The sequence below is a fragment of the Chelon labrosus genome (genome assembly GCF_963514085.1).
Source record: "Chelon labrosus genome assembly, chromosome: 20".
Classification (NCBI taxonomy): Eukaryota; Metazoa; Chordata; class Actinopteri; order Mugiliformes; family Mugilidae; genus Chelon; species Chelon labrosus.
In genome coordinates, this window is record NC_140353.1 from 9,226,019 (window position 1) to 9,239,462 (window position 13,444).

Sequence of the window (13,444 nt, forward strand, 5' to 3'; positions counted from 1 at the left end):
GACGCCGTAAAAAATACAAACTTTGATTTTATAGTAGCTGTAATTTATCAAAATGGTTTATAGTGGAAATATTTGACAAAGCGACTAGGTAGCTCGAGACACAGTATAATAATAAATAATAGTAAAATCTTTATGGGATCTATGTGGCTAAACGATGTTTTGACTGCATTAGAAGTGGGGATTTGGGTAACAAAAAGATAAATCAAGACAGAGGTCATCAGGAGGCCTGTGACCCACAAACTGTTGGCACAGTATCTGAAGACAGAGCTCCCTCACTACCCTGATTCCATGTCACTTTTATTTTTTTTTTCTTCCAACATTAATGACCCCAGTTCATTAAAGGAAGCCTCACCTGATCCAGGACCCGAGGCCCTGCATTAACTCACGCCCAGAGCGGGACTATTTCTGGCGAGACGTTGTGCAACAGTGCAGCCCCCTCGCAGCTCCGTCAGAGGCAGACTAAACAAAGGCCTGGCCTGGCTTCCCTTGTCCTCTCCGGCAGGCAGAAAAGCTATTAATGAGGATCTATGGCCCAGAGCAATGGAAGTCCTTAGTCCCCCCAGCCATGTCCATCAGGGTACTTAGCCCCATGCAGTCATTAACTTCTGTTACTAATTGTCAAATTCATTAAACTAATCCTTCCCCCACATCCGGATGTCTCCGGTGGAAATGGATGGAGAGGGCTGAGTTATTAAGATGTCAGCTGTGGAGAAGATTAAGGCCAGCAGACATGCTCCACAAAGAAACGATACGGCCATTAAACTCTATATCAAGGTAGTGTGCGTGATATACTTTGTAATTATATATACATTCATCTTAGTAAGCGAGTAAAAGAGTGTTTCAAATGTATTCACAGTCACAGACATGCCTTCAGTCAAGATATGTATCTGCCCCAAAGATATATACATGAAAATCATAAAGCGGAGAATTCAACTTAAGAACGTGGCTATTTTATCAGCTCTCAGCTTTAAAGGTACTTACCCCGCGCCACATACTCAGTCAGGGTAATATTCAACAGTCAAATCCATTAACAGCAACCAAGGCAATTAGAAAGCCATAAAATATTAAAAATTCAATATTCATATTTATATGGAATACATCTGCGCCCTCATTAACTCCATCTCAATGGCTGCCACAATGAGGTCTTAATTATACACCCTAACAATACAAAAGCTCCATTTTGCAAAAATGGTGGGCTTCCAAAAATGCCCCGCTTCAGTCTGTTTCTGACAACTAGCAGTCTCAAGCTGGCACATCTTAACAATTACAGACACAAGGTCACGGATTTTCATCTCAAATACCTCCTTTTATCAAGTCCAAAGTTGTTGACATGTACACTCTATTATATTACTGCCTCCCAGTTCGTGGCATGCTTGTCTGAGATAGCGGGGAGGTGGGGAGGAGGACAAGGTGGGGAAATTAATTAAAGTGGTTTGAATGACAGTTTGCTCAAGGGCACCGGGGTACCATCACATCCTCTCCGTTGCCACATTCACGCTGTCACGTCGTCATCGCGTCTGACCCTACAGCCTTCCATTCCGCCCCCCCTTCCCTTCAAACGTTCCTTCTCCTCTACATCTCGACCGCCTCTTCATCCCTCTCTTCCTGGATCCATCAAGTAAGTGACTGGATGTGACACGGTTTTAATGCTCTCTGCATTAGATCAACTCCGGGCCTGTTGTAACGTAATGGGATTGTTCTCCCCTGTTCGCCTACACGGATCGAAACACGGAGAGGGGGGTTGGACCTTGTTGTAGGAGCTCAAGTAGATGTGGTACAGGGGATAGGGCCCGCTGGGGTCAAATGATTGTGTTTAATGTAATGCGGACATAGTCCCGGGGCGTGTTGGGCTGTCCTGACAAGTCAGACATGCCAAACTGACAGGACGCTTATTGTGAGCTTAGTAGGAGGAGACACTGCTTATTTGTTGTAAATCAGCTTCCTCATTATCATTCTATAGACAGTTATACTCCAAGGTGACTCCCAGAGTTGGTATACAAGTGATAGGACATTGTGACGTGGGCACAAGGTAAAAAGACATAGTTTTGACTGCCAGTATTTGAAATGCCTCAAATCTGATACCGTGTTTTTTCAGTGTAAAATCTTGCCAGACTGTTGACATATTGCAAGCTCTGTTTAATGTTAACACTACCAGATTCAATACTTGGCCGCTATAATTGTTGCTGGTGGCAGTACAGCAAAAACTAGCTGTCCAAGCTACTGTCTGTGCAAGAAGGACTGATTTCCGGTAGCAAGCAAAATATCAGCATATTTGTAATATTACGTACTGGAATATCCCAGCAGTACAATGGCAGCATGTACAGCATGCAAGGCTGGAGTTTAGATGGGTGCCACTGCTGTCACCAGGTCCAACACCAGCAATCTAGCAAAAAGGTAAAATAAGGTCACTAAGGGAATGGGCGGGGGGGGAACAGGAGGAACTTGAGCCACAAGCGTAACTGCATTCAAACAACATGCTAAATCCCTCTAAGACAGCCCGAAGGCAACAAAAACATCCAAGACAAAGTTTGAATTCATTGTTCTGGATGACCAACCCTGTCAGTTGGGGGGAAAACTTGGGATTTCGCCACGGCACAGTTTACCAGGTTGCAAATACATCTCTATGACTGCCACCCTCAGATTATACAAAATAAGTCACATTTCAAACACTATAAAACATATGTAGGCAATCAACGCCATAGCTTAGCAACCCGAATTAACAGCATACAGCTGGGACTGGATCGCTCCTCTGTATAGACAGATATGCAAACTTCAGGCGAGGTGGTGGGGATCGGGAAGGAAAACATGGTATCGGAACATCTCTGCCAATTATAATGTTATGAGTCACAGCCAGTGTATACAAAATTATATTTCTGCTTATACAGTATACACTGATCAGGCATAACATTATGACCACTGACGGGAGAAGTGAATAACATTGACCATCTTGCAACAATACAATGCTCTGCTGGGAAACTTTTGGACGTGGCATTCGTGTGGATGTTACTTTGACGTGTACCACCCAGCTAGACCAGACCAGGCACCCCCACCGCATAGCAATGACACTCCTTGATGGCAGCAGCCATCCCCAGCAGGATGCAGCCTGATACAAACACAAAAACGGTTTAGGAACAACTAAAAAAAAACATGAAAAATAGCACAAGGCCTCCAAATTCACTACATCTCAAACTGATCAAGTATCTGTGGGATGCACTGGAACAATCCCTGATCCACAGAGGCCCCTCCCCTCAACTCATAGGACCCAAAGCCCCCCACTAACAATATTCTGTTGCCAGACACCACAGGACACCCTCAGAAGGCCCATGTCCATTCTCTGATGAGTCAGAACTGTTTCGGAGTAAGGAAGACCTACACAATATCAGGCAGACGGTCATAATGTTATGCCTGATTGGTGTATATTGCGGTTTAATCTACTTTGTCAGATTCATCAAAACAAAGCAACAAATGGACATGCATGCTTAGTGAATGTCTTTGTAAAACAAACATGGGCTAAAATCTTGTTCTAAAGGGCTTTCAGAGACATTCCCTTCGGTAAACTGTTGGGGCTGTGTGTTTGAAGCAGCTGCTGAAAGACGAGTTCTTCCTTTGTGCTTGTGGATGGGCTGGCAAGATGACTCACAACGTGTCAGTCCTCAACCATGCAGAGTGGTGGAATAAAAAAAAAAAAAAAAAACAAGTTCTCACAAAGCCAGCTGCTCTTAAAGCTAAATGCCCCGACCGGTTCCTGAGTTCCTGAGCTCCTGAGATGATGCAGGTCAAAGATACAAGAACGGGACTGAGGAAGCAGACGAGGGGAGAGTATTATCCTGCTCTGAGGCCACTATGCAGGTGTGACCAGCCAACAGAGGATATGACACAAGACATTGTCTCCTCAACACGATGAGTGAAGGGCGCTTATCAGTCCCGAGAAATGTGACGAGTGACAAGCCCGTGAGCGCTGATTAGGGTCCACACAAGAATGTAAAAGAAGTTGCAGATTTTTTTTTCTTCCACAGAGGTACTACAGCAGCTTTTCGTGGCTGTATTTGTACAGTTTCCTAGCCTGAAGTTTACACACATAGGCTCCACATACACACGCTCTCTAGTCTCGGATAGTGATTCATTTACAATGACAGAGCTGTTTTCTGCAATAGAGCCTGAGCATAAATATGCCATGCCGCACAGCTGGAAAATGTAGAAATTCATCAGGGTTAAAAAGTAGAGAGATTAACGTTTCACGAGTTTCCTCTTAGATATATATGGTTACGTAAACACGGGCCCAGCCAGTCGTCAGGCGGGGAGGGAGAGGGCCTTAGCCAAAGCAAGCACAAAGCCCTGGTTTCAGCGGGCCAAGGACAAGGAGGCTTTCCATATCAACACGGATGGAAAACTAAATGTAGGGAAGCAGCGGAGAGACACAAGGTTGTTTATGGATGTACGCTATGTCCATGAATACTTGCCATTCAAGCAAAAAAAAAGTTCAGCAATGTTTTAAGTTTTTTCTCTAGGTTAAACAAATTGTCCCTGTACGCCTTTCAGTTGATTTTTTGGCGATGACGAGAATTCCTGCGCCTCCCCTCCCAAATGTTCTGTGTCTTGCCCTTTACCATTAAAAGACAGTTCCAAGAAATAAGCACGAGCAATAGTCTTCTGAAGTCATAATCCCACCTCAGCAACATTCCCGCTTGGCTGAGGTATGAGCGTCTGAGACAGGAAGTTGCTTGCACAAAGCGAGAGCGACAGAATCAAAGAGCAGGTCTCTTGCCACAGAAAGGTAAACCATGTCAGTTGCTTTTTATGGGTTAGAACAGGCACCTTTTCCACCCAGGGGTGTGTGCGCGCTCGTGTATTGATGTCTATACACACACACACACACACACACACACACACACACACACACACACACAAACACACACAGAGTCATGCACTGGTCGATGCACACACACACTCCAAAATGTAAATGTTTTTGTGGTGAGGTCAGGTTCCAGGCTCTTGGCATCTTGGCTCTTCTGTCCTACATCCTCCAGTCCTCCAACAGACATTATGGACCCCCCCACCTCCACCCCCACTTGACATACACACACACACTCCCCAGAGAGAGACTAGAGGAAAATATAGCAGTGATGCTGGTTTAACCCACTCTCCAGACTCCAGACGGTGTTTTTCTACGGCTGGTTATGACTTTAGCTGCGGGAGCTGACGGGGCCTGCCACAAATATTTCTTGAGGGGAATGGTTCACAAAACAAAACATAAAAGCCCTCTTAATTTTTGAGTAGATAAATGGCAGGGAGTTGAAAGACTTAGCGCCGTTCCTCCGCCGCCTGTTAAGAGGCAGACGGTATTGGACCTGACTGGCTGTTCATACCTGTGAGTTTAAAAGGTTTTATTTATCCAATCTCCTCCGTTGTTTCTGTTTTGCTTGCACGGCTGGATTATCCTGCACACTTTTTGATGGGCGGAGAGTTAAAACGACCGGCTTGAGCAATAGGTTATTCCGGGGAAGCCGTGTAGCATCACATTTTCGGACAAAGCTGAAATCTCTACTGAAGATGTGATAATGTATATTTGATGATTGATCGGAAGCGGCAGCGGACATCCAAAGGCATTGTGGTAAACCACACACGCTGACAAAAAGGAGGGGGAGGACATTACATTCATTAAGCCCACGACTTGTAAATTATGATGGATTTTCCTTAGTTTTTAATACAATCAAAGAAAAGAGAAATTTACAGCTACACAGTTTCCATAACGGCGTATTTACTTCAGTGCAAAACAGAACATATTAACCAATAGCTCAAATGCAAATAACCTCCAGATACATCAACAATTCACCCAGCATCAAAATAAAATCAGAAAAAAAAGAACATAAACACACACGTTCTTCGTTGGAACAATGTTCAACCAAGCAGCGTAGTGGTTCATGCCCTTGGCGAGGCGAGATAAGGCTATCAGCTTCCATCATCGCTAAACAAGATTGAGCAAAGTACATTAAGCAGAAAAATACAAACAAATTACAAAGGCTCGAGGCTCGACTCTTTATCTAATGTTTGTGGGGGGACTGCTAGCGTCAGTTGGTGGGAAATGGGCCTGCGTCTAATAGATCCTGTCCCGCCACTTCCACACGGCCGGGCGAACAATACACAGTGCCATTATCTCAGCGCTAATGCTATCCTTCCTCATGTGCAAAACAAGCCTGCAATCTCAACCCCGCTGCCGCGGTGTCGACCAACACAAATACAAGCATCTCAGACCAAAGGCAAAGATAACAATGGCTATCACACAGAGAGGCAACACATAGAGAGAGAGAGAGCTGTTTGAAGGAATCTATACCCGCTCACGCTGTAATATATCCATATGAGCAAGACACTCTAAACTTTGCCGAGACGTAATACTGTAAACTTTCCTCAAAGCGATTATCCGTCGGCTGAAGACTACTTGTAAGCTACTTCCAGTAGCACCATTTAGAGGTCTCTCTGCACCACAAACCAGCTACAACAAGCTTGCATTAGCTTTGTTATTGATCTGATCTCCTAAACCCTCGCTGTGACCCCAGAGGTCATGATTTATGTATTAAGCAGGTTTTTAAAGAAATCCATTTTCCTGCTAAGCCCCCGATGTACGTCTAATGCGGCACCATGCCGGTAATCAGAGAAGGGCTGCGTGTTTGATTTTGACCCCCCCGCCACCCCCCTCCCCCTTTCATTGTTCACACCCCATCCTCAGCATCTTGTCTCACAACACCTCAGCTGCCTAATCAATACTACAGAGCTCCTGGTTCAACTGGAGATTCCTCCGCCAGCCAGCCAGCCAGCCAGCCAGCCAGCCCTTCTCCTCCTCCTCCGCCTCCTCCTGCTTTCTGCACCTTTCTTTTTCCCGTCTCCCTTCTTTCCTCGCAGCGGGATGCACCTCCGTCAGGGCGCTCGCAAACACGGCTGCGCCAGGCTTTTGTAGGGTCCGGATGAAAGTGCGACGACAACACAGTGGAGACAAAGTTGCCAGCAGAAGAAAGAAAGAAAGAAAGAAAGAAAGAAAGAAAGAAAGCAGGAAGGAGCGAGGGAAGAGTGATAAAGAATGTTTGGACTTGCGGACAGACTGCCTCTGCGATCTCAGAGGGCCCCACTCTTGTCTGCTGATGTCGATAATGGAGGGCGGTAATGGCAGAGGACTGGATGGGGTGGTGGTGGTGTGTATGTAATAAAGGTCAGAAGAAACAGAAAATGGGGGGGGGTGGGGGGGGGGCAGGTTTAAGAGAAGGATTATCTCACTAAACACGGATGTTTTAGCACACACCAGTAGAAGGAAATGTTTCATCTACAAAGGCCAAAGGTCTCAGAGCGTCTCTCCAGGACTTTTCCCAGACATCTCAAGAAAAAAAAAAAAAAAAAAAACAGGCGTTAAAAAGAAAAGAAAATGAGCAAAGTTGGATATTAACTGACCTGTGATATACCCCCCAAAAAAAAAACAAAAAAAAAAAACGTGTAGTTTCTGAAAAGTCAAACGCATTAGAGGATAGGAAATTAGATTTGAAAGTAACATTTCCATCGCTCTCAAAGCCGGGCCTCGCTATGACAGAGATGTTACGGCGCCGCTAATTAGAGCTGGCAGAATAGAACATGTGCATAGATATCATCTATTGTTCCTCATCACTCTAATGAGCTTAAATGTCTTTGTCTTTATTCATCAGCTCAAAGGTTGCAGAGTCGCTGCAATTGAGTCATTCTCTTTTTATACATCGCCCAGTGCCACCTCAGGTGATTTGGGGAACTTTCCCGAAACTCAGCGCCACGCACACATAGGCTGCGCCACTTCTCACAAATAATTCCCAACGCTTTTTGCAACATCGATTAGCTAGGGAAAAGAGGAAGAGGAGCGCAAACGGATGTGAGACCTTTTATCAACCCTGGAGTGTTGAAAGAAGTCAAACCGGGGAGGAAATAGAGAGGCAGAGGTGTGTCGGGGGGGGGAACAGAGATAGACCTGTTATCATGTAACAGAAGCCCAATCTGACCTGACCTTGAAAGCGCCAGCACGCACGCAGCGCACACACACACACGGGCCGGGTCACGGGGCATAAAGAGCCACTGTGTCAGGTCACAGAGCACAGAGAGAGGGATAAAGGACTTGAGGGATGTGATATGACTAATATGAGGGGTTTTGCGGGCCTTCGGGGGGACTGGCGTTACAGCCACGGGTGACTGACACTGTTGATCTGTATCACACATCAGAGCGGATCACAACAGAGGACAGCAGGGCGACCACGCAATGGAGCACGGGCGCGCAACATACAAATACTTACAAAATCCACACTTATATATGAGAAAATATCTTTTACAGTAGATGTATCTTCTATGTAACATCTATATTCTAGTTTACGGCGTCACCTTTTCCGTGACAATGCACCTATAGATGCCCAAAAGCGCCCCGCCAAAACTGCTTTTCCTACCCCTTAAAGAGCAGGTTCAAAGATCAGCACCTAGCAGGATGGGACGGGGTACGGTGTGTCTCGCGTGTCTATCAGGTTACACACTTCAAAGAAGCACCGCCAGTGATGAGAGCAAAGGGGCCACAATGTCACTCCGCTATTATCACCACCGCCAGGGAATGGATAGCTCTTTTTTTTTTTTTTTTTCTATCATAATTGGGCTTTTTTTTTTTCCTCCACCCTCTATCAACAAAGGTTCTGAAGAATATGATCTCTCCCTTTGAATCTATTGAATGGCGCCAAACATTCTCAAAAGGCCCCAAAGTGTGCAGACGAGCTAACGTGAACGACCCATAGATGGCACTGTTGGCTCATGCTACGAGCCCGCTGCAGCCGATGCAGGAGAGGAGGAGGAGGAGGAGGAGGGGAGGAGGGGGGAGAATATCCACTTAAAACTCATCAACTTTGGATCTGAGGAAGAAGGGGGAAAAAAAAAAACATCTTTCATCTATGCTCAAGTGTCATTTGCCAAATATAATCTTGTAACTTCTAATTAATTCAAACTGGTGGAAAGACTCTTTCAAAATATCACACTTTCTAAACAGAACACATTTTTTTTTTCATGCTAAAACTGCTCTTTCCCAGCAATGGTGATTTAACAGCTCATTATCAAAAGAAGTGTTTTTTTCTCTCCTTCTCCCCCCCCCCCCCCCCCCCCCCCCCCATCATTTCCTGCACTAATCAACAACACCAGAAACTTTACGGTGGGGGGGGGGAAACATGTTTTTTTAAAGATGTACTGGACTTACGATGCATCGGACACGACTGAATGTGACGATAATCCACGACTTTTACATATACAAATATAAAAGGGAAGACTACCTTACAGAATGCAGAACAAATGCTATGAGTTAGTTAGTTAACCTAATGATTAGAAAGCACAGCAAAAGAAAGCAACTTCAGTGAGCGGCAACTTGAAATTTGAGATAAAAAAAAAAAGTTCTTATGGTTGCCATCACTCAGTGAGCAAGAGAGGAAGCCTGTTGTTTATGGTGCTGGTCTGTTGATGACGGCGAGAGGGGTAAACGTGGAGACGACTGGAGGTCTGCTAGCCTGCGAGGGCCCCACGGGAGCCCAACTGCCCTGATCTATGGCCTGTCTGACTGGTGAGGTCAGACCAGAGAAGCCCTGGAAATAGGAAATTAGCAGCCCTTTGCAATTAGAGCCCCTGACCACAGGCAGAGATTGTATATTGCATCACATACCGCAGAGATGTCCACTATTTGACGGTAAATACTCTTGAGAAGTCCAAAACCAGAAGTGTGTACTCACAAGAAAACAAGAAAGAAAAAAAAAACTCATGAGCTTTCTCGTGTAGCTGCTTGTGTAGAGCAGGCGATTTATACAAAAGATGGCAAAGAAAGTCAGGCAGAGGGCGCGAAATGCCCCGAGGCAGACTGACTGGCCCTTGCCACTGAGGCGTTGTGTGGACATGCAGGGGCCCTGGAGCAGTCCTAAGCTCCAGATGAACATGTCTCCACACAGACTACAGGAAGAACCCCCCCCCCCACCCCCACCCCCCTCTCATTTACACCACAGCAAGCCAACTTCCATCTGAACAACAAACTCCACCGTCCCACAAGAAGCGCTCAAATTTTGACGCTGCCAACTAAAATAAGAGGTTGCGCGGAGGTGCAGAAGGGATAAAGTGTTACACAGGATCAATCCAACACCCTGTTTGCGCTGACAGCAGGGAGAGTTTTTGCTGCTGTTGAAGTGCGTGTCCAGGTAGCTTCCTCGTGGCTGCAGGCGGTCAGGTAGGCAGGCAGTGCCAGCGGTGTGTTAAACACACACGCTCTTATCTCAGACCTGTCAGTCAGCCACCCTGCACCACACTGGACCACCGAGGTCTCATACATAATTTGCCATCAAATGAATATTTTCTCAGTGTCCTGGCAAAAAGTGGTATTTGATGAAATATTAATTTGGTGATTAATTTTTGCATCTGATCTTCTGTCAAGTGAGATAAAAAAAAATGGGATTTTTTTTCCCTGTGAAGCCATTGTTCAAGGGCACCTCTGTCTAACTTTGCATACGAAACTTTGATTACCTCACACAACAGCCACGCCAATTTTCCAGAGTTGGACTTCACTGCACTTTGAAAGTCAAATTACAACATACTAAAGAAGACGGGATAAAAGCACAAACGCGGCTTTTTAATTTCACAGGCAGCGTGAGTACACTACCACTACAATAGATGCCGAGAACTGCAAGAGTCCAGCAGGCCAGCAGAATGTTTTTGAGACAGCATGATGAGGTAAGAGTGACTCTGAATCCGAAGACAATGAGTTGTGAAACACCTCAAAGGTATCACAAACAGCGTGTCATGATCCTTAGCTGAAATTAGAAGTTTAGTGGAGTAGTGATTTCAGAACTAGAAAAGCTGATAGAAGCTCATAAACACCTTTTCAACTCAGCACTCATTTGTAAAGGTACAGGAATAACTGAGGATTCAAACCCAAATATCAGACAGCAGCTCTGCTTACAGACACAGACCTGGGATAATACATTTCCAAAGAGGCCTACCTTGACAAGGTGCAGCAGCTGGTACAGATCCTCCACCTCATCCCCCTCTGTCTCGGTGTAGTTTCTGCTGGTGTCCAGGCTGGAACCCTCGATGGTGCGCCTGTACAGGGGCAGGTCCATGGTGTCCGCGTACAGCTCTATAGCGTGGTGGCCCACCGTCTGGTACATGTAGCTGTCCAACTCATCTGCAGCATGGAGGAAAATGTGGTACGGCAGCTAATCACGTTTCAGTCAAAAGCACACGAAGGGGTGTTGCAGTCCTCTGTTAAATAACTGCAGAACGTAAGCTTGCAGAAACTGCAGAACTCCCCGTACATACAGTCAGCCCAAGACATCAACAATTGGTATGTTTTACACAGACATATGGGGCAAATACTAAGCCACAAGAGATGAGATCAAGTACAAATATGCCTGCATATTAAGAAAAAGACAAGTAAGGATTCTGCAAACATTTTATAGGCATAACACTACAGATGCTGAAGGCTCTCTAAACATTGGTGTCGTATTCAACCAAATAAACAAGTCAGTCTAAATTTGGACATCTATTTCCCTCTTTAAAAGCATTCCTGCAGGAGAGAACATTTGTCAAAGTGAAATATTTTCTATACTGTATAATGGATGCTTTTTTATATAAAAAAAACAACAATGCAACTTAGTATCAGAGAAAAGTCGAAAAGTTATTGCAGGATACTTAAGTTAAGTAGCATATCTGCAGATCTGTCTACACAGCATGCTAAATACAGCCCATGCTAAAGTTATGCGGTAATTTGTTTATGTATACTTCCGCAGATGGCTGGCCCATATAGCTCAGGTAGCCCCCTGCACATAACAGCTGAACCTCCGCATTTTCCTCACCTGTGTGTGCAGGACGCAGGTTGGCCAGAGCTACGATCCGGTGCCCAGCAGCAACACACTGCATCATGTTGTAGCAGCTGTCCTTACCCCCACTGGAACAGAGCGTTTGAGTCATTAAAATGCAGACATACATTAGTGCGGGTGCACAGTTTGCCATCCGGGAATGTGGAGTTGCAGGGCTATACATCCAGTGATGGAACAGATGTTTACAGTTGTACCTGTGGCTGCTGATGAGAGTCTTAACCCTTTACAGCAGTTTAGCAACTGCGTGCTACTCTGGCCGTTAAAACCGTATAGTCTTTATGTTTTACACTTCTACGTATGGTATATTCTAGCTTTAAATAAAGTCACAATTAACATACAGCAGCATTTTACAAAGATATCCACCTGCGTTTTACTGCTCTGCTAGCACAAAACAACATTGACAGCACTGTGAGGTGGCTGAAACAAAGAGATACGATTACCTTATCAACGCAACTACTTTCATCTTCTTATATTTTGTTTTAGACGCCAAAAGCAGCAAAAGTGTCGGCTATAATTGCAAAGAATGTGGTAAGTGCGCTTAGCAACCGGTGAACGTACACAACAACATGTGGGAGCTCGGCTTCCGGGTTGAGGAAGGACCCTTTTATACATCAAGGTGCCCTCGAATATGCCTGATAGAAAATCGGTCGTGACGCCCTCTTTCGTTCTATGAAATATAGATTTAAACTTTGCTTAACACATTATTAACATTATTTCATTCAGTAGTGACAAACAGAGGGTTCACAAATTAAATTTAATAATCGGGAACATTGAATAAAAAATATATTTTAATCATGACAAATAAGAATAAATTTAAAACAATTGAATGAACGCAATTGCACTGTTGTTTCTAATTCTAATTTAAAAATCATACAATATTCAAAGTAAATCTTAACAAACTGCAATTTACAATACCACCAATGCACCCCGTCTTATAGCGTAATCAAAGTGGAAAGGTACTGCAGCTCCACTGACACGCATCCTTTGCCTCCTGCGTCTCGAGAGAGGACCAGAAGTCCATCCACTGGTATTCACACACAGGTTGTGCTTTTCCTCTGAGGGAGCCCTATTTTGCTCAGAGGAAAGCCTTTGATGCTCCTTTTGCTCTCTGTTGTTGTGCCAGAGCAGAATAATTGCACTGCTTTTGTGTGCTTCCCTCACCTTCTACCCCTAAGCGGGCCAAAGGCAACTGATTCTGTCTGAGTGTACAAAATTGAGAGAGACGTCTCTTCATCCCATTGCTTTTAACCGGGTTCCTTTTTTTGTTTTTGTTTTGTTTCTGTTTCATTCATCCCGAATAAATGGCAAAATCTACAACCTGCAGATGAGCATCATTTATGTTGTGGTGCAGGCAGTACAGACTGAACGCAGGGATTCCTTTTGTAATGGGTGAATATGCTCTCGATTTACAACTAGGATTCTGTGTATCATGTCATATTTTTCCTCATTTTGCCCATTGTGAGTTAATAATAAATTAAAAAAAGACCAATAAAAGACATCTGAATATTTGATTTCTTTTTGGCCTTTGAATAAATATTTATTCCTACTTTTATTTA

The 13,444-nt window shown here is 44.6% G+C and overlaps 1 protein-coding gene across 2 annotated transcripts in view; it reads right to left on the bottom strand.

Moving 5' to 3' along the window:
• Window positions 1-12,477, bottom strand: part of dph6 (diphthamine biosynthesis 6) — a 56,101-nt gene extending 43,624 nt beyond the window's left edge. The window contains exons 1-3 of one of the 2 annotated variants that reach the window (XM_084569640.1): window positions 12,329-12,477; window positions 11,865-11,956; window positions 11,010-11,194 (exon numbers count right to left, since the gene is read on the bottom strand). In XM_084569640.1, the coding sequence (XP_084425766.1) occupies window positions 11,010-11,194; window positions 11,865-11,956; window positions 12,329-12,351 (300 nt within the window). In that variant the 5' untranslated portion in view covers window positions 12,352-12,477. Of the gene's footprint in view, window positions 1-11,009; window positions 11,195-11,864; window positions 12,097-12,328 lie in introns of those variants that run through there. The other variant, XM_084569639.1, reaches the window with a different exon arrangement.
• Window positions 12,478-13,444: the final 967 nt, after the last annotated feature.